General features: G+C 37.3%; 1 protein-coding gene across 1 annotated transcript; it reads right to left on the bottom strand.

The window, feature by feature from the left end:
• LOC136817376 (cilia- and flagella-associated protein 46-like) lies at positions 1–26,724 on the bottom strand. Its single transcript, XM_067073717.1, has 38 exons — positions 26,540–26,724; positions 25,953–26,084; positions 23,729–23,793; positions 23,284–23,448; positions 22,830–22,953; positions 22,440–22,534; positions 21,992–22,138; positions 20,439–20,538; positions 19,989–20,087; positions 19,255–19,332; positions 18,930–19,042; positions 18,657–18,753; positions 18,207–18,338; positions 17,628–17,872; positions 16,997–17,270; positions 16,092–16,629; positions 15,292–15,608; positions 14,873–15,048; positions 14,175–14,312; positions 13,748–13,916; positions 13,109–13,441; positions 12,212–12,608; positions 11,581–11,765; positions 10,682–10,985; positions 10,270–10,450; positions 8,852–9,902; positions 6,350–6,583; positions 5,906–6,160; positions 5,610–5,768; positions 5,095–5,257; positions 4,590–4,759; positions 4,013–4,292; positions 3,197–3,315; positions 2,499–2,568; positions 2,194–2,226; positions 1,688–1,985; positions 817–953; positions 1–577 (listed from the first exon to the last, which is right to left on the bottom strand). Exons 1-38 carry the CDS (start codon positions 26,705–26,707, stop codon positions 219–221), a joined length of 8,100 nt encoding a protein of 2,699 aa, XP_066929818.1. The 5' UTR covers positions 26,708–26,724; the 3' UTR covers positions 1–218.
• Between the last annotated feature and the right edge of the window lie 517 nt (positions 26,725–27,241).

Here is a 27,241-nt window from a genome sequence, read left to right as displayed (position 1 = left end):
TTGGGTAGATTAATTTTTAATGTTTTAGAATTTTTTGCGAAAACATGTTAACAGAATGCTTTGGATGAAAAACCTCATGTACACAATCTCTCAATTGATTCGAACAAAAATAAACAACATCATAATATCAAAATATTTACACAGGAACTCAAAATAATTAAAAATAATTTAGCAACAATTACCACTCTACATACAGTATGCTCTGTTATAAAAATAAATTAATGGGAGATCAAATTTGGCAATCCATACAGGACCATGTTAAAATATTCAAATGACGAGTCCTTCGTCTTATCTATTGCTGACTCAGAACTTTCGCTTTCGGTTTCCACCACCTTTTCAACCTTCTTCTCCACGGTTGGCGGTGGGGCGACACTTTGGGCGCTCGGGGCGCGTGAATTAGAACCTGGGGTTCCACGGCTTTTATTCATGCTGCTATTGAGTTTGTTTTTGCCACCCTTAGCGGGTGTTTTCTCAGCGGGCGGTTCTTCTTCCTTTTTTTGAACTGGGGGCTTTTCAACTTTTGGTGATTGGAGGCAGCGTGCTGCTTGGCCATTGGTCAAACCATCTTCAAAATAATCTGGAATAACAAAAAAAATTGATTATGCAAGAAAAAGAGTATAACTCCAACCTCTATAACTTGAATGCCTTGTTTTCTTAACAGTGTTTCCTTCAGCTAAAAATCCTTATAAAACAACTTTTGATAAATCGAAATTAAATTTGCGTTCCCCGTTCGTGTGGAGTGGAAGAGTTCAATGTATAATTAAAATTTCAAGAATAGATTTTTAGTTTGTGCTAAAAAGTGAAAATCATTCTTACGAGTGAAAAATCTGGAAACGCGTTGTTTGTTCTCAGATTCGCTTGAGTACCATTGGTTGCTTAAGACTGATGACACACCACAAAGAGACAAAATCATTGCCGTGTAGACGGGTCTTTCTAAATCTAAGTCACTTGGGCTGGAAGAAAAAAATTAAAAACTATTTATATCAAAACAAAAACCATAACACCCAAAAACGCAATTCAGCTTCGTGGAGACGGCTCCTGAACCGTCTAAATCTTTTGGAGCAGGCAGAATAGAGTCGTTGATAATCCGTGTAATACAGTAATATGGGTGTTATATGATATTACGATAATCGTAACGGGGTAATATCAGTTTGAATCAATTTTTTCCGTCAATTATTTTTTGGTCATTTTCTACCTAGTTAGAATTAGTTTAGCATGCTAGATTACCATAAGATACCCCCAATAAAATTAGGTACCCCCAACGATTTAGGTACCCCCAAAGTTGTTTGGATTCCTAGGTAGCCCCCATGTTTGTTATGATAGAAACGCTTGGTCAGCAAAAATGCAATATCGTTTAATTTTAATCTCCTTCACTGGGGTTACTGTGAAATGTGAAAAATGATAAAAACAAAGGGTTTGGTTGAAAATTGAGAAATTGAGTAAAGTTAAGAAAAATATCTCACACAGAAAAAACAGCCCCCACTCTCACTGACGAGATTACAGGTACCCCCAACCATATCAGGTACACCCTGAAAGTGGGAATACTTCCAGGTACCTGGCTTTTTTTGGGATATTTTAGTTTTTAGGTCCCCCCACTTAAGTGGGGGTAAGGGGGGGGGGGGGGGTGGACACCATGATTACGGAGCATGTTACTACTTTTAACATTCATAACGCATATGTTCCAAACCTTTTCAATGTATCCAAGGAACCTTGTCTTGAATTGCTCTTCGCAGTATGCACATGGTCCACCAACAAAGCCATCATACAATCACTGAGATCCAATGGGAGCATTGAGAAAGCAGGTAACAGGGCTAGCAAACGTTCGTAACCGTGAAAAAGAAAGGCCGGGCTGATTTGTAATAATAATTGCATCTCTTTAGCATTAGTGACGTCTTCTGAGCCCTTAATTCCTGACCATTTGGAGACTTTTCCTTTGAATCGGCTCGTGAGTTCTTCTAATATTGTTTCTGCATGGTTTGGTGACCCTGAAGAAATTAAAGAGCACTGGCGAGTCAGAACAAGTGTTATTGAATCTCTGGAAATTCTGAATATTCTATTTCTCAGGTCAGTCCTCGGGTACTACACTATGTAGATTGAGTATTTCAAGCTAACAGAATAAGTAAAAGTAAAATGTATCGACACAAAACGAAAGGCATTACCAAAGATTGATGAAAATTCAATTTTATGCAATACCTTTAATGCCATCTTGCAGAGGATCCAGCAGATCTTTATACAAATGAAATGTCAAGGAAATTTCAAACATTAACCCAAACGCTAACCAATTCTTTTGAAACTGTCAGAAGCAGGCACGCAAATAAATACACTGTCCACTTTATAAAGTATCATAATCAAAGTATCAAGCCATCTTGTCCTATCCAAGTTCCAGTTGTTGTTGTTAGATTGTTCTGTAAATCGAATTTCTCAATCTAAAGCTGAACTTATATCTGAGAATTCGCTCAAACAAAGAAATCGAATAATAGTGTTGATGAAAAAGATACATTTGAGTTGTGAGATATCCACAACGATGTTCTCCTTGTCTATCGTAAACTCTTTTCCACCAGACGACGACTGAAAACACAAGATATGAGAGATGATTTTTCAACGATTTGCTAACAGAGCATACACTGAAAAACGTAGTGAACATAAGTAGAATCTCGGTCTTAAAAGGATAGTTTTCACTATTGATCACTACTTAAACCAACCCGATCACCTTTTAAACCAGCCCGATCACTTCTTAAACCGACTTAATCACTTTTCAAACCGACCCGATCACCTTTTAAACCGACCCGATCACCTTTTAAACCGACCCGATCACCTTTTAAACCGACCCGATCACCTTTTAAACCGACCCGATCACCTTTTAAACCAACCCGATCACCTTTTAAACCGAACCGATTGCCTTTTAAATCGACCCAGTCACTTGTAAACCACCGACCGTTATGTAAGCGCTGGACATTTTTGATACGGATACCGCTCCATAATAGAATTTCATGGTCGGTGAGCATTTGTCCTTGATAAGTAAGTCAGAGAGAGAGAGTAAACCACTTCTCTTTCGACAGCTGTCTACACGAAAATAGGGGAGGGAACAACTCTTTCTTCCCTGGATTGCCCCATTTACCTCTGATCATTATCTTTAATTGCTGAATTAGCTTATTTCGAACTATAATAAGCCATATGGAAGTTAATACTAACTCACTTTTTTCTCAACATGTTTAGCAGCATTCTTCCCACCAGCTTTGTCTTTACTTCCTTTGTCCGATTTAATCTTGACGGGTGTTGCTGACTTAGCGTGTTCGCCTCTTGGACAGGCGAAATCTAAAGGTACATAAATGAAGGATTAAATCTTCTCATGGTTTTGATATTATACAACACGATGGCGCGTCTGGCCAAATATTACCAATTCACTACAAATTGCATTAGTTTGAGGTCAGATCGGCCCTGTTAGCAGCACTAGAAATCGTTTTTGTTTTCTGACTCATCACGATACCAGCTCCTCGAAATACACCTTTCCCGCGACTCGGGAAAAAGTTCAGCACGCATATTTTTTCGATCTCCACTGTTTCGCTTGTGGAGATAAACAAACCTGCTATAGACTGCGTCACCTTAGATGAGTGGGTTTTTTTTCTAAACTTCTCTCGTATATAATCCTCGAAAATTTTAGTATGTTAATGTTATCACTGATCATAAAACATTACAACCCCGAAAATTTCATCTCAAATAAAGATTTCTGTCAAAAGTTAGAAGCCGCAAATCCGCTCCCCCTAAGCCCTTACAGGTAATGACGTGTTTGTTTACTTCCCCTACGATCTTAGACACAGCGGTGGAGCGCATCCTATACCCGGGCTAATTTTGAAAAGTTTGATCACTGACGATCCGTAATTTCCTGAAAAATCTTCTCGTTATAGCCACACCCCAAATAGCAACTTCGCATTATCTTTGCTACGGAAAAGATTTTTGAAAATGTTCAATAATTGAAATCTTGAAAGAGATCACTGAAAAAAAGAATTCTCACCAACTTCGCCTCGTTTGAAACGATGGTAGAAAAACTGTAGCGAGAAATCGCGTGAAACAGTCGTTATTTCCGATCTTCGAAACACACTTAAACATTCCAAAGGAAATTCCAGCAAGTCTTCATCAGCTAATATTACCACCGTTTGAGGGATAGGATCTATCGATAACGATTGGTGAATTTTGGTAAGTAATGGGCCCATGTATGCTTCCAGTGTTGTTATGAGTGCATCAAAATGATTCTTGATTTCTTCGAGTTCTGATTTAAGCTCGCAATCCTTTTCCTATGATTTTAGAAGCAAAATAGACGAAAGGTTATTCGAATCGAACAAGGAAAATTCACCAGAAATCTCAGAACGACAGTTCTGGTGGGAGTTGCATAGTCGGGAATGGTCATAGCCATGGCAGTTTAAATCTAATAAAACGCCATGCTCACAGCTCACAGCTCAAAAGTACTATGTCTTAAAACTTGTTCTCTTACCAAAAGATGCCTTTGTTACTGTTAAAAATATCTGTGACTGTCGCATATGGAACCTATTACAAACACAATTGAAGTGAGTATTAGAAAAACATGCACCTACCTCATATTTCTTATCGTTAAAGAAGCCATGACGTCTGGCAATTTGCGCTTGGATGTAGATCTCTCTGGAATGTTCACTTCTAACCATTGTCTTGAACTCTTCCATCATTGCCAACAAATCATCCAGTAGTTTCTGATTGGTCGAAATTCTTCCAATCACATCACGGTTTGCTGAGAAAAAGGAAAAGTGTTGATATTCAAAAAGGGGGAAGTATATAATACAGAGTTGATGTATCTGTGTTTTTCTGCGACGGAGACGGTAAGCTTCTAATTTATCTAATGTTTGTGATAAAACACCAATCCACCATCCATCTACAAAACTGGAGAAAATAGATGAGCGTAAAATACAAAAACCAGGGCTAAGGTCCAGGCCTCCCAAAATTCCGTAACCTTCCAGATGTTGAAAATTTATTTGTTTGAAAAACTGACATCCCTACAATACTAAACGACACTTGGACTCGTTTTCTCCGTGACTTTGTAATAAATTATTCTACATGGAGACAAACCTGATCTTTTCTTGTTGGCTGTGGACGATTGCTGTTTCTCCAGCACACCTCCATACAGAAAGTCTTTGCTAGGCGAATGTTGTAAAATGATGTACGTGATGTTGAAAGGGAGTTCTTTGATGATATCCAAATGTGTTTTGTGGATTGACATCCGCTTGTACCACTGAATGAAAGATTGGAAATAACAGAAGTATGTTACAGGTTGACACTTTTACAGTAAAAAACTTTCATACGCACATCTCTCGACCGAAGGACATTATTCCTACCACAGCCTGCCTGTCATAGCGAGAAGCTTGTTAGAAATATCTTTGCACAGAGGAGCTTATAAATTTAGCATGGCGGAGCTAAAGGAAAAGGTATTAAAGTCTGTTCCAAAAAAGCTGGCAGTCCGCACGTTTTGATACATAGTAATACTTCTTTGATAACATAATCTTAAACGGATGATTTTTTTTCGAAAAATTTCGAAAATGAAGATGAAAAATGAAGAAGAAAAATGTAGCCATAGTTATACCAACCTCATGTTCAGCGAGGGAAGAGTTGACATTATCCATTTGGCTTACACAAGCTTGAGATAGCGATAACTTCTGTTTGTACAATGAAGCAGATGCGGATGTGTTGGGGTCCAAGAAAACACGTTCCACGATTTGCTGACATCTCAATGAAGCGGTCGCACTCTGGAAAATGAAAATTAACCTTCATAAATACCTTTGCAATATATTGTACAAAATGCCTAACTAAAGTACAAAATAATGCGAGAAAAAAGATGTGATGATTTCAAGAGGACACAACAGAAAATCGAGATCACTATTACCTGAAACAGAGCTAACAGCTGAACACAAGAATGCGCATCGAATGATCCGACACAATCAAGTAACTGGTACGAAGCGTCCTTAACAACTGTTGTCAAGGAATGTTGAAGTCCTATCTGAAGTGCTTGAGTCATGTTATGAACAGATTGAATCTGTTGGTGTCTGAAGGCTTCGTATTCCAACATCAAATCGAGGGGTGTTGAAGCGATGGAAGTCTTTGAGTCACTTTCTTCTTCTCCGTCAACAAACTTCTTGATCTAATGAGTCAAAAATTTTCATTGGTAGCTCAGGAATCTAGCATCTTGTAGCATTTTCAGATTATGTTTTTATTGCTAGAATACAATATGTAGGAGTTCGATCAATTCTTTTTTCAAACTGGAAATTTCTCTTTTCTATGATAAATTTATGATTAAGAAAACCAGAAGAAAATCATTTGACCCTCTTACCATCGAAAGATCCCACGAATCGTAGCGACTTGCACTATTAAGCTGACTCAGCAATTTTAATACATAACCAATCTCCAGAGAAGCCTCTGCGCTGAACAGTGGGATACTTAAACCAAGTGTTTTGATGGAGTTTACCATCATGATAATCTTTTCGGCTGCCGTACTTAACGTCTTTTGCCATTCTTGTTGTGATGGACTCAACGTGGGTGTAATATCCACGTACTCATCAATGATCTGAAAAATTCAGAAATGTAAATCAATAAAGCTAATGATTTCTGCTGTGTCAGCATAAATTTACGCTAATATAGGCATGGGGAAGATGGGGAACAACCTCTGGAAAAGCTACTTCCAGAAAATAAGCCGAAAAATTACCTACATTAAAGGAAGAAATTTTGGCGGGAAGAAAATTTGGCAGATTTGATCAAAATGTGCCTAATTAAGTTCCCGCCAAATCTATTTTTTTACGTCATCCGCCAAATTAAATTCCCGCCAAATTTAAATTGTTCTATTTATTCCCACAAATGTGTGCTATTTCAGGTTTTAAATCAGGTTTTTCCTTTATAATAGCGTTTTTTGGACAAAAATGTCCTTCATCCGCTGAATTTTCAATACTTGAAAATGAACACAGAAAAGCTTACAAACAATATCAAACTCTTGACAGAAAGACTTCTTTCCGTCGAAAATAAAATTGAGAAGTTCACAAAAAACAATGATTTATCAACTAAGGAGGAAATCATCTTTGAAAATGCACACAAGGATAGTTTGGAGGACGGAACGGGTGGTTTGCACCCTACTGAAAAACGAGTCAAAGACATCAAAGATGGGCGTCTCGAATCAGCACTTGAGACGATTTCATTCGAGAAGAAAGAGCGCATCAAAGAGGAGAAACACGAAGAGGACATTGAACAAAAAATCAGTGCAGAGCGAAAGAACTATGCAGAAGGCCTGACCATTCATGGCGCCAATCGAATCGCTGCTGGAAAACCTCTCAACAGAGCTATCTGGTCCATTCTAGTCTTATCTTCATTCTTGGTGGCAGTTCTCATCTCAAAAGAACATTTCCAAACATACCTCAGTCACCAGAGTCGTACAAATACAAAGGTCGTCAACGAGCATGCCATTGACTACCCGGCAATAACCGTTTGTAATTACGAGAGTCTCAGAAGAGAGGCGCATTATTTTGGAACAGGAAAACCGGTTTTTCCAAAACCAAGATTGGTAAACGAATACAACATGGATGCATGTGGGAACAACCTCACTAGTTGCGGCTACAATGGGTCAACTCTGGTTAAGATCCTGTATTACACCAGCGATTACTACGAAAAACAGAATTTGAACAGCTATGCGACTTTTGATAACACCACTAACTGTTTTACTTTTAGTGGTCATGCGCAAACATTCCCTTCCTATATTGTGGCCATGAGAATTGTCGCTAATCAAACCAAAGAGCATTATTGGACTGAGGTGTACGTTAACCCGAAGGATGAAACATTTCAAGAGGCGGCCCCGACAGTTTACTGGGTAAGCAGTGGATTTTACAATGCCGCCATCAAGAAGAGGGTCATTACTAGACTTGGATTACCTTACCAAGACTGCGTGGAAGGGCGTGGAAGTTACACCCAAAACAAGTTTACCGGTAACTATACAATCATGAAATGTAAGAAAGGTTGTTTCTGGGAAAAAGTGTTTGAAAAGTGCGGTGCTATTCCTCAAATGTATAAGAAACATATGAGAGAACCACATCGATTTGAAAACAAGACATTAGTCAACGACACTTTCGGTCAAGCTTGTTTGCAAAAGATTCTAGATGACAAAACGGTGCTTTCTGAATGCAATGACTTGTGTCATACGCCCCCGTGTTACGAAGAAGATATAAGGGTCGATTTCAACCATCACACGGCAGGGACTCCCAACTCCTTGCATTTGGCCTTCACGCATAAAACTTTCTTGGTAGAAATGATAGAAGAAGTACCAGCGTACACATGGCAAAATTTGTTTTCCAATTTCGGTGGTTGTGTTGGTCTAATGACTGGAGCATCTATTCTCTCCCTTTTTGAACTTGGAATTTTCTTAGGATTGTTGATTTTTGATTATTTTGATATTTACACCAAAGTCGTTAAAAAGATTGTACCCAAGAAGAAATGATACTTTACTCAAAATGTCAAGTGGCGGGCGGAATTCCGACAACAGATTGGAAAAGTATAATTGTAAGATTTTGATTTGCATTCATTGTGTGTAAATGACGTTAAATTTGATTGTAATGTAAATCGACCCTTAAAATATGTGGGAAATCTAGGGACCCGGCTCGTGACAGCTGAGTAATAGGGGATTTAAAAAAGTTAGTTAAGAGTTCTTTATACATGCCCTGTTTCATTAATCTTGAACCCTCTAAATACTCGCTAAAAAGTACCATCTCCATATATATAAGGGGTCGACACCAAGATTGAACATGTAAATCAGAGCACAAATACTATAAAATATATATCATGTAAAAACTCTCACCCTTTCCATTGGTGCTTTCGCTTCTTCTATCAGCCTCAATTTCTTCTTCTCTTCGGTAGCGATAAGCAAAATGTCGTAAAGTACCGCTACACAAAGTTTACGCGCCATTATGACGTCATGTTGGATGGGTAAAAAAATATCCCTCATCTCTTCTTTGCTTGAGAGCGCGCTCATGTCGGCCGCCATGCTTGTCGCGCTCTGTTCACAGGTATTCGCCATAGTTAAAGTTTCAACAAGAGACATTTTCTTGGCTTCGAGATCGTCATTTAAGAGGGCTAACTCTCGTTGGATTTTCACTTTAAGAAGCAGAACTTCGACCGTGTCTTTCTTGTACTCGACCGCAATAAGGATTTCCAGACTTTCATCCAAACGCTTACAAGCCTCTTTGAGCAATGCAATCCTTTGTTTATCGTCGTCACGGTAACGTTTCTCTGTACTCTCAGTGTAAACAAGGCCTCCGAGTCGATAGAGTAACTTAGCCTTCATGTAAGGCCCTAGATACAATCCGTTTGTTCTCGTAGCACAAGCTTGTTGGATAGTGTAGACAGCGTTTTGTAGAATCTTTTTGGCTTTCTCGAACCCAGTATCATCGATATGATTTTGAAAGGAGATTTCTTGGATAGAAAAATTATGTATTGCATCGCATAAGAGGAGGATTTTCTTCAGCCAGAACTCTTGATTGTCTTGTTTCCACTTCAAACTGGTGATGGTTGACATGACTTTGCCCCAGTCCCTTTGTTGGAAAGATATCAAGGCGTAATTGAAGGTGATCATCTCTTTGATGGTTTCATCACTGAAAACATTGGCAGACGTACTGGCTTCTTCTAAATACACACGTGCGTTATCAAACTGGTATTTCCCTATCAGGTATTCCGCTACTTGAACCCAGACTTCCCTTTTGGTCCAACTGCTGACCAGAGGTTTGTGTTTTTGAAGGGTACCGATACTTTGGTGTGATTTGATGAAACCGAAAGTCTCGTTCTCTTGTCGTTGTTCTTCAAACAAGACTTGTCGCTCTCGTTCCCGCCATTTCTCAACTTCTTCACGTGACCTAAGAGAGAGAAACAGATAAAAAGACGATCAACTGAATATCAAGATAATTAAATGCTCCAAAGAAATTGTCGCTTATATAGTAATTATTCTCAGTTGTAATAGCTTTCGATGGACCATAATCCCGATATGATTGAAAAGCAGTTGATATGTGTGAGGTCTTTGGAGAATGTTTCCTAATCAAAGGATAAGCTGGAGTTTTTACAAGTTTCTTATTTGATTTGGTTGGTCGTCAACTTGTAATAATAATAGCAATTTTATTACTTTTTCTAAAGAACACGTCTATTACTTCAGATGGCCAATAAGCAAAGTATCTTATAAAAACTTCAGCTCATCTCTCCAAATGAAAAGATAAGAAAACAGCTCACGCTTCTTGCTCTTCCATCGTTAACTTCAAGCTGGAGAGTTTCGTATGGTAATGAGTGCAAGCGTTCACCATGTTTAACTGTTCACACAATGATGTCATCTTCAGATCAATTAACGTGGTTAGATCTTTCATCTCCAACACATCGTTCGCCAGGTATGACATCAACGATAGTACTGGGATCCCTGCAAGAACGAATGAATGAATGAATGAACGAGTAAATGAGTTGGGGAGATTATTCCCCTTGGAGAAGCAAATAACCGGGAGTCTACTGCATGTCATTTCATAATTCACAGTCTTATTATGAAAACACAGGAATGGATAAAAGAGTCCTTTGAAAGCTTAATTCACCGAAAAATTGTCTGAATGAGAGAAGGCTTGGTTGAAATTCCACATCATAATATGAATTAACCTACCTAGATGATGATAACCAATCAGGTTCAAATTCTTGCAAAGTTTCTCATAATAAAACATGGACAAAGTTGGTCGAGTGATGGACGTCTTATTGATGTAATAACCAGTCTTATCCATAACGAAATATTCGTTCAACTTTTCTGGGAGTGTAAACAACGCCCACTTTTCATATGATGTTGGTAAGGCGGAAGAGGATTTGGAACCAGGGCGTGTTTTGGAAGCTTTCTTCGTTTTGGGGGAGAGCGGGGCTTCCATACTAGGAGGGACACCATTTTTTATAGCTTTTTCCGCGTTGCCAATAGAGACCTGAAATCAATAGATAAACATTAGATGAAAACACGCAGATACAGCCATTTCGTTAAAGATTGATTTATTTATAAAGACTTTCACTCGGAAGAATGAAAACACTTTCTTTAGGGAGAGGGTCCACCACTTCGGCCTGCTTTATGTCTCCATGAGCAGAAATATGAAGACTCATGACTAAGTTGTTAACATTTTTCAGTTTGGTTAAACTAGACGGAAACAATTGAAACCTTCAGATGAAGCGTGAGATGCTGAACAAAACGTTTGTCTTTATGTTCAAACGCAAGCTCGGGACAATACACCTTCTTGACCGTAGCCGCCAATTGCCGCGCGGGCATTTTTTTGTCCGCTTTATCCCACTAAAACTGTCCCTATAGACAATAGAAAAATGTGCCAAAAAAGGATTGGATCGAGTTTAGGGGGATAATTAAATAATTAAGTGACACGCGCCTGACCGCGCGACTACGGTCGAAAAGGTGTATACTTTTTGACATCGGTCAATATTTCACAGTATTGCCATCATAGTATAGTTAGTATAGGGTTAATAATATTGATAAAAAAGAAAGAAGGGGACTAAACAAATAAAGATCCGGCCCACCTTCCATATCCGTTGAACAAGCGTTGCAGCAGCCAACACCAATCTCTCATACTCCTTCCCTTTCTGTTGTAACATATCGCTCAACATGACGTATAAACGTATCAACCAATCCATTTGCTTGATGTCAGTCACGTGACTAAGAAGTTTAATTTCATCTTCGTCTGTCAAAATGTTATTTGGCATTCCTGGACAATGAAAAATGTAAAAAGCACAAGGTAAGCTATGCATCAACCAAAAAAATTTTTCCGACATCCCGATTCGTCTTTCCAGCATTGACAAGACACACGTATCTTTATAAGTATAACTCTTATTAGCATCACCAGGCTCAAGTCTTTCAAAACCTTAAGAATTTCCTAAGCAAATACTAAGACCTCAATTAGGGAAATTTCAAAAAAGATTTTAGCCAAATGTACGAAATCAGATAAAATGAATTCGATTGTTTTGGATTAACTTTAGGTGAATTTGTTTAAAAAAGGTCAATGTTCAAAAAACCCGACATCAACATTCCTATTAAACTTTCTGTTGGTAAAAAAACCATAAACCAAAGCAAAAAGAAAGCAAAAACTGCAAAAACGCCATTCAGATCATAAAATGTCCTTAAATTTTGTAAAACTTGTATAGTTTAGTTTACCTGTTCCATACATCCCATTTAGAACCAAAGAAATCGCAAAATAAAACTGATCGGTCGCCTTGGAGACAGGATATTCGTGAACAAACAGCCATTCGCCAAACTCTGCAAGATAGTCCACTTTCTGGTAAAGATTTTCATCACTCGTCAAAGCTTCGATAGCATTGATGTAAGCTGAAAGTTGGTCGGGTTGTTTTTTGGAATGTTTAGCAACGCGACACCACATCTGCGCCAACATGTTTTCGTTTTCATAGCGAAATTTCCCCATATCAAATTGAGTAGGTTTGTTGAGTTTTGCTTCGGTGATAACTCGATGTTTGAATAAAACTAAACGATGGTGGGTTCGAGGCATGACTTTTATTGCTTCGTCCATAGTGACCAGTGCAACTTCGAAATCACCCTAAGATCAATCAGAAAAGGTGAAAACCTTCCATGCCATTTTTTGATTCATAAAAATAATAAAGTATAAAAGTCAATTAAATTAGAACTTTCGATGTCTATAGACCTGCACATATAAATTTAGAGGATGTTATCGTCCGTTACACTGATAGTAAAGGCGGGAAAAAATGGCGGTATGGCGTTATGGCGGTATACGGGAAAAAAATCGGCAACTGGCAACTCTACCGAATGTAAACTCTTTTCGGCAAAAAACCCGTTTACGAATTTTCTTCGGCTTTGGGCTTTTTTCTTAGATAGTGATTCGTCTTAAACTATAGCATAGTCTAATATAAATTGAGCAATTTTAACACTAATGTGATTCTGGCCTGTTCTGGCATGATTATGTACCGGCCCACACAGCATACATTTCGCGGCCATGAAAAGCAGCTTGCTCAACCCTTGCTGATGGAATTTTTCCACCCCTAAAAACCCGATAATCACAACCCCACTGAACAGACTCACTTTATCAGCAAACGTCTGAAACAAAACGCCGTAGAGTGCTGCTCTCAAGTTCAAGTCTTCATCCAGCTTAGTTTCTCGGCTCACTATTTCATTCGTGTTATCTTCGCTCTGTTGTGTCGGAGGTGCGTTGTAATAGGTTTCTTTATTGGTGTTGGCTACAGCTGGCTTGTTGTGCGCTTTGTGTTTGTGGTTTTTCGTAGGCGCTTTGATTGTGGGTGTTTTGACATTTTTGTTATTGTTTTTACCGCTTTTGGCTGTAGTGCTGCTTGTCATAGCTGTGTTCGCTTCCTTCTTTCTCTCTTTCGGTTTTGATGTGGACTCTTCTTCGCTGACCTATACGAGAAAAAGATATACAGTTCTTTTTATAAAATGATGACATATCTTCTTATGTGAATTCTTAAGATAGCTGTGTCCTTCGATAAGACGTTTTCGAATCTAATCATTTTGGTAACTCAAACCCACACCAATAGAGAATATTTATAAAGAGTTCAGGTAACGTGGTTATATTAAGAGGATTTGTCCCGAGGTTGATATTGAGAGTCCTACTGTAGACATGATTGAATCGGGCGCATCTCTTTTGTATCATTGATGAATTTAATTGGAAGCAACTCCTTAGTATCTTATACTAAGTATGCTTACATCTTCAAAAACTTCTTTCGAAACTTTATTGATACATGAGAGCAGAGATTTGATTGGTTCTTGTAGGAGCTGGCGTTCGATGGGTTTCGATAGAGATGTGCAGATGTTATTCCAGTAGTAACGCGCGGCGGAGAGTACCAAATCATAACTCTTGCATACGCTTGCGTATCTAGAAAAATATGAAGAAAAAACGAAGGTGGTCATTATGGTAGATCACCTGGATATTCCCGGTTGGTCTTTTAAATAAGATGAATAACATTGACAGAAAAATAAAGAATTATAGTTTATTGGTAATCATTAGATAAATTTGGCTAGAATAAGACTTTTGAAACGAAAAAGAAAATTAATTCAATTTTGAACGAAAATTCAATATTTTGTTTCGTTTAGACGAATGTGAAATTCCAGAAATTTCAGGAGGCAAGTGTACCTTGCTGCATCAATGAAACAATTTAATCCATTCATTTTGATTTCATTCCTTCCATTCATTGTCGCGACAAGAGATTTGCCTTTCATTAAACTTGCATAATGTAACATTTCCTGGAATATCACATAACGATGCTTCTCTCTAAAGATATAGGAAAAAAATCATCAGCAGTCGAATTTTCAGAGAAATTTCCAAAAAAATAGATAGCTTTTTGTCAAAATTGAAGGCCTCGAATTCGAAAACAAAAATTTTTAGAATGAATCTAATGCAAAGGTAGATGGAAATCTCCGTCCATTTTGCTCAGGAACAAATGCACTGCTCTGCAGTTGTTCTCGGTGAGCCAAGACGACATGTGCCATCCTAATGCAACCACTCCATAGCTAATAAACCGTCGTTAATGGGAATTGTTTAGTACAAAGATCATGGCCATTCATTTGAGTTTTAATCCCGATCGGCTGGCGGGGAGGAATTTTCAACCTATCTCAAGCAAGAAAAAAGGAAGCCGTAAGATTAGCGTTTTAGGAATAACGGATTGAATCCACCACTTTTCTTGTTTTCACGCGACATAACTTTCGAAATGTGGCAATGGATTTTACTTTCAAGCTGGCGTTTGTGTTAAACCAATGCGTGCCCCATAAAAAAAATTCAACTGGAGCCCCTTTAAACTCAATGCTTAAGTGGAAGGTGTACCAACTACCTACTTGTCATTGATTTTTGGGTTGATCTTAATTTTGCTTTCAAGTTTCAATGCTTTATCACAACAGGAGATACAAGTTCGAAAGTCTCCTTTATCTAACGTCAAAACAGCAATTCTTGACCACACTTGCAATTGTAAGAGATTGTCAGTCCATTTCGCATTCTCCACTCGCTGAATGATCTGATGGAAATGGAAACACAAAGAACTGGTTGAAAGAGAGACGACACAGGGGAAAATGAATTTTCAGTCAAACCAGGCAGAACTTTGACGCGCAGCGATTTAACAATACCATATTCATTGAAAAAGTGAAACTATAGGGCCATCGAAAAAAGGTTCCAAACTTTTTCACAGAAAACACATTCATTTCGGATAAACGTTCCAAAGAGACTAAGTTAGGAGCGTTGAAATGATCACAATACAAACCTCTTTTATAGATGGACAAGCTGAAAATTCCGCAATACTCTGTGTTTTGAGTGACAATGCTTCGAGTGCGAAAAGAGCTTTACACATAGGTCCTTGCGATTCCGGACTATCTGAATCATGACCAAGATTCTTTGGAAGATGGTGCTTCATTAGAGCTTTACACAAAACTTGAGTTTTGATCAGTTTATGTCTGACAGCTATGGGTACCATATTGGATTTATCGTTACCAGAAATTAAACCGAGGGTGTGTTCCAAAACATCCAGAGCGTGTTGAAGATCTTGTGTTGATTCGGCGTGTGTGGCGGATGGCGTTCCTTCTAATAAAAAATATTTGCCATACAACACAAGTGTACTTATCAATTTTCGAGCAATTGAAAGGTCCTATCCCAAAACCCCCTCAAAAGTCTACTCGCTTTAAGTGTGCACTGATGTGCACTGATTATTTTTCCATAGAATGGAAAAAAATTGAATATGAGGGGGGATGGAGGATATAACATTTTTTGGAAATTTACCCCCTGGACATTGTGAATTTTGACCCCCCCCCCCCGGACAACGGATCTCACCCCCGGACAAGCATCAGTTTAAAGTAACAAAATATCCAATATATCCTCCACCCCCCTTGTACAAAAATTTTCTAGAAGAGCCCAATACTCGCATTTCTATAGAATACTAATTATTAAGCAAAAAAAGAGTGAAGTATGAGGAGATGTCCTTTGCTCTTTAGAAATTGATAGCGAAACAGATGTCATCCTTTAATAAAGTAAAAACCTTGCGCCTGTGTAAGGTCAACAGAGACATACTAATTTTCAGTGATGATGGTTTTGCCGATTTCTTTCGCATCTGTGGTGAAAGACTCAGTGTTGGCGTTCCTGCCTTTTTGGTTCCTTTGGTGTCGTCAGGAGGTTGTGCGTTCGTTGATGGCATGTGATTCTCAATGTAACCCATGGCAAGTGCGTTGGTGAAATCACACAGAAAGATAGTCTCTGTTCCGTGCCCTGTTCGCCGAAGCAGATTGAACAAAGGCTGGTAATGTTTGGTTAGCTTAGTATACTGTTTCTTGTCCATCAAATGTTTAGTGTAATTCCAAACGTAGATTGCAGCGTTACAGACGATGATCGGATCTTCAAGATGAGAGCCGTGGTCACACGCTGTTGAGAATCTAGTGATGGCTTCTTGGCAAGTGGAATCGATCCAAGCAGTATATAGTTTCCATTCTTCCATCTCTTCAACCAGGATGGGATTGTTTTGATATTTCTTGGGACGTAGTTTAGTGTCTTTGGGTGGTATTGCTTGATTCAAAAGTTCGATTCCCTCTTGGTGCAGTAATTGAACCAAACTCTAAAGAAGAATGAAATGGCTTTTTTTGATTTTTCAGAGTTTCAGAGCTCGACTGGAAACTCAAAAACTTCTAAACTCTCAAAAGGAGCTAACTGGCTAACACAAGACAACAAGACAACTAGTCAAGAGTCAATCAATCAATCAATCAAGCAATCAATCAATCAATCAATCAATCAATCAATCAATCAATCAATCAATCAATCAATCAATCAATCAATCAATCAATCAATCAATCAATCAATCAATCGAATTTTCCAGAATTACAGAAAAACAAAATGATCGCATATATGTTTTTTGATATTAGAATGCGTATTATTAGCAAAGAGGGCTCTAACAGGATGCTGATATAGAGTAAGAAAAACTATACTTCAGCATAAATGAAATTGATTTCAGCGAAGATTCTTGTGATATCATCCTGCTCTGAGAATTGTGTCCTCCCTCTCATTTCCTCTTTCGTAATCACGCCCGCCTCCCCGCCTCCAGTGGGCGTAATTGATTTCCCAGAGTCGGGTGGTTGACCGACAGGGAAATCCAAGGAGCGCATATCTTCATAGAGCAAACAAAACTTGGAGGCGACACGCGTTACGGTCCAAACGTTTTGTTTACGAGCAACTTTGACGAGATCTGCCCACAATCGAATTCTAATGTTCAAAAAATAATATTTAGAGGAGATCATTAGCCTGGACAAAGATTTTTTTCGCGGGAAAAAGACCGCAAGATTTTTCAAAAATCAACCTTGGTAGGGGTAGGACAGGCTAGTGACCATTCGAGTAAGCTTTCTTCGAAAATAGGTGTGTGGGGTTTTCCTAAAACTTAACAGAAAATATCAAAATATTTTAGATCTTTAATTTTTGGTCATTCCATCAAGTCAAATAAGGTTTTTTAATTTGTGAAATTATGTCATATTTTCAATTTATTTTAACAGTAATTTGCATAAAGTCCATGAATACGTTAAATAGAAGTAACAGGTACCGAAACTGAAGACCTCCGTTGTTTACCTTTCATGACTATCGGTCCCTTCAACTCTTTTGACGTGACCTTCAATGATACCCATTCCATTCTGATACGCTTTGACACGTTTGGCGAGCGCTTCGACGCTACATTGACTAGCCGGTGTTCCTGAGGACAACTCCATTTCACCGTCTATAGCCAACATGAAAGTATCAGGGGCTAGCAGTGAACCAGCTTTCGACAAATAAACCTGCATTTTGCTGCTGTTATATGAATCGTTCCCGCCTTCCGCCTGAGAGAAAGAAATAAACGGATGTCTCCGTTCACAACCAAGAAAATTACCAAGCAATATTTTGTCAAAATAAATTCCCACCTGCATTATTCATTCATGATTAATCAAGGCTCTTGGCGGCTCAAAAAATCTAGAATCCAAATGGGATCTTGATTTCTCTATTTGATAGAGATAATTATGGAGAAGAATGTGCAGCTTTGACTTTTGTTGGATTTGTTGAAAACACCATATTTATATTTTCTAAAAAGCTTTTCATTCACGAAATAGCGAAAAAAGATCGGCTAATTTGCACCCTCGAGTTTTAACAACCTGGTTGCATATAATAAACGTGTACTTGTTCAATGATCATAGCAGCGTGATCTTCAGCTCGTTCAGGAACTTGATAAAGAAGTGCTTTCAATTTGATTCGATTCAATGAATTCTCGATACGAATTCTGTACAGATCTCCATCGTCAAACGTCATCGCCTAAAAATGATGAACAGATATGTGTTTTGAAGTGAAATTAAAATCATTGAAGAATAAAACGTAAGAATTTAGGATTCTTAATAAATGAGCATTTTCTCTTTCAAGATGGTATATATTTACTTTTTAATACGCAATGCATTTAGCCATTTGGTTAGGTAGAATTATGGATTTCAAACACTAATCACGTCTGAAACTCATTAAATAAAAATAGTAATAGCTAGACGCCGGAAATATGTTCAATCTTTACCATTCCCTAAAAATATATTCATCGAATTTATATTCAGGGGTGTAAATAAGATCACAAAATCAGCGACGTACTTTTGAGAGATGCGAAAGAGCAGATTGTAATTGATTGACATTTTCTTCACACTTTGCGACCTCGGTGTGAACTTGACATCGTAATAAATTCAACAAACTAAAAAATATAAACCAAAAAATGCCAAGCTTTATCAAGTTGATACCGTTAATAGTATTCACAGTTATGCCTGGATTTCAAAGGTTTTGAGAGTTGACACTTTTCGAAATAACTGCCTCCTTAGACATGATGCATTTTTGCGGAAAAGATAACTACAAAGATGTCTTCAGTCCTACCTGTCGATCTCTTCCAGAAATTCAGCGATTTGTATGAGATATTTTCTCACTTTGGATCGTAAATTGTTTTGTAGTAACGGTAAGCATAAATTCCACATTGTCACACACCCGACCTTAAAAAAGGAAGAAAATAGTTTGAATGGCTTAAAGTCATGAAATTCTGCAACTATCTGAATATCAACTATAAAATCTACCACCGCTCAGGTGAACAAACATCAGGGAAGAATTATCGGTCAGGGATACGTTTGTAAGGCAAAATCAGTCGGGATTCATCCGGCTACCTTGAATATTCACTGTACGAGACAGGGTTAAAAAATAAGATTACCTGAATCAGATTGTGTTCATTCATACGATGTGCTTGGCTTAAATGTTCGGAGAGAGTTTCGATTGCATTCAACCTGACCTGGAGCAGAGTAAAAAAAATCGAATCTGTAGTCTACCTACCATTCCGTTCTAGAAAGGAGTTGTTTTTACTAAAGAATGGTAACTCACTCGAAAAATGTCTACCATGACTTTCTAGAGTACCTTAAGCGTGATGCATAGGTTTCGTTTAGCTTTCTCTTATCTGATATTCCGACGGCGGATCGGTGACCGCCAACATTGAAGGAGCGGACCAATTTCTCATTGAAGGGAAATGATAGTCGGCCTTTGATGTGCCGCATTTCCATTCGGGTTCAACTACACTTGCGTGTAAACCTGAAAATATTTCGGTTGAACCCGCCAATACCCGAAAACGAGGTCCCAGCCCCAGCCCTCCCGCTGAAAAGTCTTTGATGCGGTCTTGCTAAATTACGTAATCTCAACCTTCCAGATGTCGAAAATTTCCCGGCCTTCAGAGCTTTATAAATTTAAACTCTACGGACGGACAGCTTTATCAAACATGTCTCGATGTCAACTATTCAACAAATCGTATCTCCAGAAAACATAGGAAACAAAGAATAATTATAAAAAATGAGTTTTCCAATCAAATGGAAAGATGTGATGTGCCCGGGGCAGTTTGGCTAGTGACATAATGACACGCTAATGACACTTTTTCATAATAAAGTCTTATAAGCATACCTCGATAGCAGACTTTGAGTAACTTTCTCTTTTATCACCAAGCCTCTCAACTTTGTATTGACAATTGAGAAATTCCACTTCACATGCAAACCGTTCGTCCTATACAGTTTGAAATGGAGAATATATTACCGGCTAAATCTTACCATTTCTGGTAAACAGAAACAGTTGCTGATGACCCCAAAATGATTGTAGGGAAATTATATTGGACACTACTCTATGATAAAATTAAGATGCAAGAGCAAAGAGAATTTTTAAAACATTTTTATGTATTTTACTGAAATATAACACTCTGACTTGATCTCTGAGTATTTTGAATAATAATGGGTATGCAGGGACCGGGCCTTTGATGACAGAGGCAGAGAGGTAGAGATTTAGCAACAGATTAACCCAAAAAAAATATAAGCAAGACCTAAACTTCTTTTTTTTCAAAACAATTTGATTAACTATTACAATATCTTCCAAATTGAGCAATTGTTTGATAGACTTTCCAGCCAATTCAATCTGCTTCACTTCACAACAAAGTTTTGCAAAATCCAACAATAAAGATTGCCTGAAAAAAGAAAGATATAATAATAATAATAATAATAATAATAATAACGATATATTTCACAGTATCTCCAAAGTTTTACAATTGGCTCTTCACCTGGAAATTGAGTATGATAAATATATATGTAGCGTATAAAAAATATGATGTTCATTAAAAATACTGAGACCGGTTGTAACTAGAGACTAGAAGGCTAAAAGTTGGTAAAGCCAAATACGTTCGATCAAATACCGTTGTAGAGTAATATGAGCTTGGCAAAAGTAGACTGAGTGAACGTAGTGCTAGTGGCTTGTGCAAGACCGGTGTAAAACCAAAGTTTGAATTTAGCTATAAAATACTAGGATCAAGTCCGGTTGGACTGGTCGCTGGTTGGATTCTTGACTAGTTTTTGAAACTGGTCAAGAATCCACCCGGGACTTATTTTACTGACCCGATTTCGTAAAATCTTACAAAAAACCTGGTCAAGAACCCACCCCTCAGCTGGTCAAGAATCAGACTTTCTGGTCAAGAATTTACCCGCGAACTGGTCAAGGACCTGCCCCCCAACTGGTCAATAATCCACCCGACCTGGTCAAGAACCGGCCCCCCAACTGGTCAAGAATCCACTCGAACTGGTCAAGAACCGGCCCCCCAACTAGTCAAGAATCCACCCAGCGACCAGTCCAACCGGACTTGATCCAAAATACTACAAAATTGATACAACTATTGATAACAACTAATAGAACTAATTCCTCCATGGACAGTAAAATAAAGTACGACCAGACCAGGACGCTAGGTAGGCTGTTAGATCTAGGAAATTAGTAGAGTAAATACGATTGACGAGGGATGTAAGAGTGACACAAGAGTATGACTTGGAATTGCAGAATGTCCAGGAGTAGTAAATATATAAAATGTCATTAGAATAACTCAAAACTAATTAAAATCAAATAATTAAACAAATAGGGGATAGTTGCTCTAAAGAATAATGACCGGAGTGTAACTACTGCTACTGGCTACGGAATAGGGATAAGTTAATCAATACGATGGAAAATGACTAAGAGATACAAGGCGTTAAAGGATTTGGAGTTAGATGTGGCAACGTCCCAGCTAAAATCGATAAGCAATATAAAAAAAATACTAAATAATGAAATATTTATTAAAAGTGAGAAAGTATGTTGTTATATAGTTGACGATCGTAAAGAATAGCAGAGTTGGTTATCACAAGGTTAAAACTCTCGCAAGTCTATTATGTTATCAAAAGGATAGTTATTGTTAAATTGGAATCAAGTCATGAGCAGAGTAAAATCCCATGTTATTGTTGCCATCCCCAAAACATTTTAATGTTATTGTACCTACGCCCTCTGTAATAGAGTTAGTAACGTAAAAGTCCCAAAAGACAGAAGAATAGTGTTAGAATATTTCCAGAGACTCGCATTAGTAATACTTAACTTCAAGGCGAAAGAAAAGAATAGAGACATACTTTTCAGTGGCGGTGAGCGGAAGATTCGGTCGTTTGTTACTGTTACTGCTGCTGGTTCGTCCGTCAGAAGTATCATCAATCTCCATGATGTGTTTGAATATGCGCTCCATTTCATTGATCTGATTCGCTGATAAATTCTCACCTTGGCTGTTGTGTGAAAGAAAACAACATTGTTCAGCTCTGAGAAAATAAATGACAAAGTGGCCTTACCAAAATTTCGCTCGTCTCCCTCGTTAACCATTGAAATTCAAGAGCCTATTACCGCCCTATATCAAACACAGGTGACTGAATGGCCAATCCTCCCGTCCATTTTATGAGACCAGGCAGAATTTTTAGGTTAATAGCTATTATGGTTGTTTCCGACATAAATCGTTAGACAGAGTGGAATCCAAGGAGCATGTTATTAATTCAGAGACGAGTGTGCAAGAATTTCAATGAGGAAACTTACATTTTGATTTTGTTCATTCTATAGATCAACGATAATTCAGGAGAACCTTTGATGATGGATTGAATTTTCGGTGGTTCCAGCAGTTTGTGTTGAAGCTGTCAAATTGTGAAGTCAAGTACAATTAAGGTCTGCTATTAAGCTGATACAAACCAAAAAAAAAAGAAGTTCTCACGCTTCACAGAAAATAGTATTCATAAAAAAGTGGGTTAACACAGAGAAATACTTACTTGAAGGATAAAACAGTGGGTTAACACAGAGAAATACTTACTTGAAGGATAGAAAAGTGGGTTAACACAGAGAAATACTTACTTGAAGGATAGAAAAGTGGGTTAACACAGAGAAATACTTACTTGAAGAATAAAAAGTGGGTTAACACAGAGAAATACTTACTTGAAGAATAAAAATTTCTTTGCACTTGTGAGGTATTTTCGATTTCATGAAACTGAGGGCGGCAAGACCGACATGCAGGGCGTCATCACGACACCCAGTATCGATGTGGCATTCCATTACACCCCTATCAAAGATGTGGTACAGATGTAATAATACTTTCTCGCCAGTGGCTGTGTGGTGTAGGAAGCCTAATTTTTCTGGCAGGAGCAAAAATCTCAAATCTCTCTATCCGAAAAAACTACCGTCTCAGACACAGAAAACAAAGAAAGCTATTTGTAGCGTTAATTGAGAGTAGGGTCAACTTTCTCGCATCTTTCTGTAGTCCGAACGAAAATTAGTTGGTCCCTTTAGCCCTTTAGCTATTCTCTGTAATTCGAACCTTCCTCTAATTCGAAGAAAATTTCTGCTCCATTGAAGATCGAATAATAAATATGTAAATAAAAAACAAACATACACCATGAGCTGAGCTCTCCATTCGTAATCTGGATCATTCGTTTCATCCAGTGCTTTGACCACCATATGAAAACTTTTGGTTAAATATTGTCGATAGTGTGGCCTCATGAAAGGTCGTACGAAAGCCCAATATAAAACTGATGCATTGTACACCAGAAAATGATACCTAAATTGAAGGAAAGGAGGACTGAAAAGTTAACATAAAAAATTAAAATCAGAGTACATTTTATCGCAAAAAATTCTTCTTTATAATTTATGGCAAATTTCGAGTAAGATAGTCAATATTGCATTTTGCACAACATAGCACATACAAACAATATCATAGATATATTAGTATAGTAGAAAATTAAACAAAAATCCACTGCCCAGCAACATCGTCAGTTTCGATATCATCGTTAGTTTGAACCGAAGATCTTAAGCGCAAAACGAACTCAGGTTTTACTAACCGTGCATTGCTTTTTGCAAAATTGATGGCTTTCATCAAATAACCGATACATATTTGCAATTTATCCTAAAACAGTAAAACAGTGACATATGTGATTTGTGTAAAATCCTTAAACAAAATTTTTTTCGGACATCATTTGCTGCTTGGTTTTAAAAAACCTGGCTGAAAGAGAATCGTACAGTTTATAATCTGGCCAAAATCTCAGACAATCTCAAACGTAAAACAGGTCTTCAAGTTGCCCTTCGAGCATTTTCCTAATTTTTTACTAGCGGTAGCATCTTAAGGGCCTTTAGCCCCCCTTAAAATCTCAAGATTGACAAGTGCTATGACCTTGAAATTTTGACCTGTGTTATGAATAATTGGAGGGTTGGTTGGTATTTAACAGACCAGACTTATCCAAAATCATGTATTGAATGATTGACTTTGATTGATTGACTTGTTCGATTTGACTGAAATTTGTTCCTGAAGGCTAATTTTCCAAATGAAATAGACTAATAACAGAACAAATTCGTTCCCATGAGTATTTGGTAGTTTGAAGACCGTTTTGTAAAATACAGGTTGCTGGAATTCAATAATAACTACTGAAATTTCTGACAAGGCAAAAAGGGACCCAAAATATGCTCGAAGGGTTAAAAAAATTAAGACATCTAGACTTGCTTGTGATCTGTAGAGAGAGGACGACGAGGATCTGACCTAGCTAGAAAGCTACATTCAGCACCTTGCTGCAAATAATATTCAACAACGTCACTTTAGTCTTATCTTATTTTAGTTTTTCTTGATATTCATTACTGAGCAAGCTAAAACCGTCGAGCGTGCTTTTCACAGTTTCATACAAATTAAGGACTGTCTTTACACCTGATGTATGGTGTTTGTTTTTTCGATATAACTTTTTTTCCTGAAATTTTTTCATGATAAAAGTATATATTTCCTGAAAGCCAATAAAATTATCTATTAAATGCAATCAATTAAGATTATTATGCACAAAGTGAGTAGAAATTACAAGGCTTTGAAAAATATAACGTTTGTTAACCTCAAAGAGTTCCACTTGCCCAACCACTTACTTTTTCAATATGATTTTTTAGCCTTCTGACTAAGCAAAAGTTGTTCTAAAAAAGGTTGCCTCATTTTTTTGAATTAGGTCCTAGATAAAAAATAAATAGCTAAAACGTATATTTTTAAAAAATTTGACAGACTTTTGTCTTTATTCCTCAATAAAAAGATAAATAGTACCTAAATTGAAAAAATGAGGCAACCTTTTTTAGATAAATCTTTTATCTATCATTTAAAAAAAACCGCGTTGAATTTGCTGTAACTTGTGGGAAGGAGGAAATTTTTGAAGGTAGGAAGGTACGCTCGAAAAAGTTATTGCAGAAAACAACTTTCAAGATTTTTCTCAAAACTGAGTTTTGTTTACAGAAGAGATTAAATATAAAAAGAAACAGATGTAAGTTCGACTTTAATAAAAGAAATTTTGATAAGGTTCAGTAAACACAAAGAGTGAGGCTTTTATATAAATGGAAATATCTCGAAAACCATAAACAAATTTATATTTCTGACTTCAGAATATGATGCAGAACCAAAATTTACAAACGAAAAAAACTTTTTTTGAGAAAAAACTGATTTTGAGTGTAAAGACAGTACGACAACTGGTATATCTTTAGTGGTTATAGATTTGAAAATTACAAAGCTAAAACCTATTTCAAAATAATCTGTAGCGGCTGTGATTTTGACATGTTGTCCTTTAACAAGCTTACTAGCCTGTTTAACCCTTTTAACTCATTGACTATTGCTATTGGTAACCTTAACGAGGTTGTGGAAAAAATGTCAAAGTTTAAAGCACACTAATTAATATTTCAAGGAAAGTGAAGTTTTAGCAATAGATACTGTAGATGGATAAACCTTCTTATTCCTCGCTAAACTTCCCTCGCTAAACTTTCCTTGTACTTTTCTGGGATCTTTCTTCTGCTTTCCCAGGGCATTCCAGCAAAAATGATTATTCACACAAATTCTTGGACAATAGACAACAGCCCTGGACTGACTATCCAGCAAATTCAAGCTACTTTACCTACCTACAGTCTCTGTCTTTTTTTGTTGTAAAGTGATGATAGGAAACCCGGGGAATGAGAAAGTTTGGCAAACCATCCCACCAGATCCTGTAGTAATCTTAATTTTTGAGTGGTTTCAGTAACCTGATTTTCGTGTTTGAATTACTGAAAATAGCTTACCTTTTCCTCAGCTGACTTTGGAGCATAAAGCTGTGCTTGACAAAGATAAGCTCTGCATAAGAACTGATTGGTTGGTGGTATCTTTTGAAAGAATAATTTCATGCAGCTTTGAACAATACCATCCTCTTGTAGCTAGATTGAAATGTAGGAGATTTGAATAATATGAATTTAGACCCAAACTGAAAAGAATGCAACAGATAAGATCAAGCTTTTCTAATCTAGATCCTTATAACCAAAATACCTCAAGTTGATAAAAATACAATAACTATGGTGCACCAAATTACTTTTTATTACCAACTTTTTTTTGACATCAATCAAAAAAAAAAGTGTGATATCGAAAAAAAAAGTTGGTGTCGAAAAAAAAAGTTGGTGTCGAAAAAAAAGTTGGTGTCGAAAAAAAAGTTGGTAAAAAAAAGTAATTCGGCGCGCAATAAATAACTGCCTCTAGTCAAAAAATAATCTAAAATAGATATTTCTAAAATAACTCAAATTGTCCTTATTGACAATTTTGTCAGATGGTTACAAGTTTTCTTCCAATTTTAATCTTGCTACTTGGATTCGAAACTCAGAAAGCAATAATATGTTACCTTTAAAGCAACCTCAGCACATATAACATACAAATCAGAATGAAATGGATCCGTTTGATCGTTAGTGTTGGTTCGAGCCCCTTTCAGTTTACCAAAAGCTTCATTCAAATACTGGCTTTTGTATTCTTGCTCTGCTTTCCCAAGCAATGATCTTATTGTTGAGTCCATTATAATAATTACTAAAACTTACTGTTGATTGGAAATTAAAATAGAAAGAAACAAATAAAAAAACTTCCATTCTTTGTGCAAATGAATGAGGAAATAATATACACATTTTGAGAAATTGTTTGATGGAAAACCCTTATGTATCTATCTATCTTTATTCCTATTTATTTTGTTCATTATCATTTTAGACTGAAACTCCTATGTCCAGATTAAGGGGTTTAGAGTACGGGCCGATTTTACTTTCATTTTCAGTGGTTACACTTTTTATTACACAGCAGCAGGAAACTCATGTAACTATGTAACTATGGGCAAACACCACGTTGAAAAAAATTCAAACATAGAAAATTTCTGAAACCCCTGATTTCAAACCAATTTGATTATAGTCTGAGTGGTTTTGAGGAGGTCAACAAACGACAATCCTATTTTTAACCGCCTCAGGTCTTAAGATTTTGACCCCCTCCCCCACCTTCTTAACGATAAAAAAATTCTTGACAAAAAATACCTCGCCCATGTTAGGGTGCGCACTCGTCGGGATTT

The sequence above is a fragment of the Clytia hemisphaerica genome, unplaced genomic scaffold (assembly GCF_902728285.1).
Source record: "Clytia hemisphaerica strain Z4C2 unplaced genomic scaffold, Clytia hemisphaerica genome assembly, whole genome shotgun sequence".
Lineage (NCBI taxonomy): Eukaryota > Metazoa > Cnidaria > Hydrozoa > Leptothecata > Clytiidae > Clytia > Clytia hemisphaerica.
The sequence above is the reverse complement of the archived record's forward strand: the minus strand, read 5'-3'. Positions and strand labels throughout refer to the sequence as shown.

Excerpts from the sequence above, each read along its gene's own strand:
- LOC136817376 (XM_067073717.1), bottom strand. The coding sequence starts at position 26,707 with ATGGACTCAACAATAAGATCATTGCTTGGGAAAGCAGAGCAAGAATAC. Across the intron at positions 15,609-16,091 it reads ACCATCATCACTGAAAATTA|AAGGAACGCCATCCGCCACA; the intron begins GTATGTCTCTGT and ends ATTTTTTATTAG. Across the intron at positions 6,584-8,851 it reads CGAAAGCACCAATGGAAAGG|ATCATTGATGAGTACGTGGA; the intron begins GTGAGAGTTTTT and ends TGAATTTTTCAG.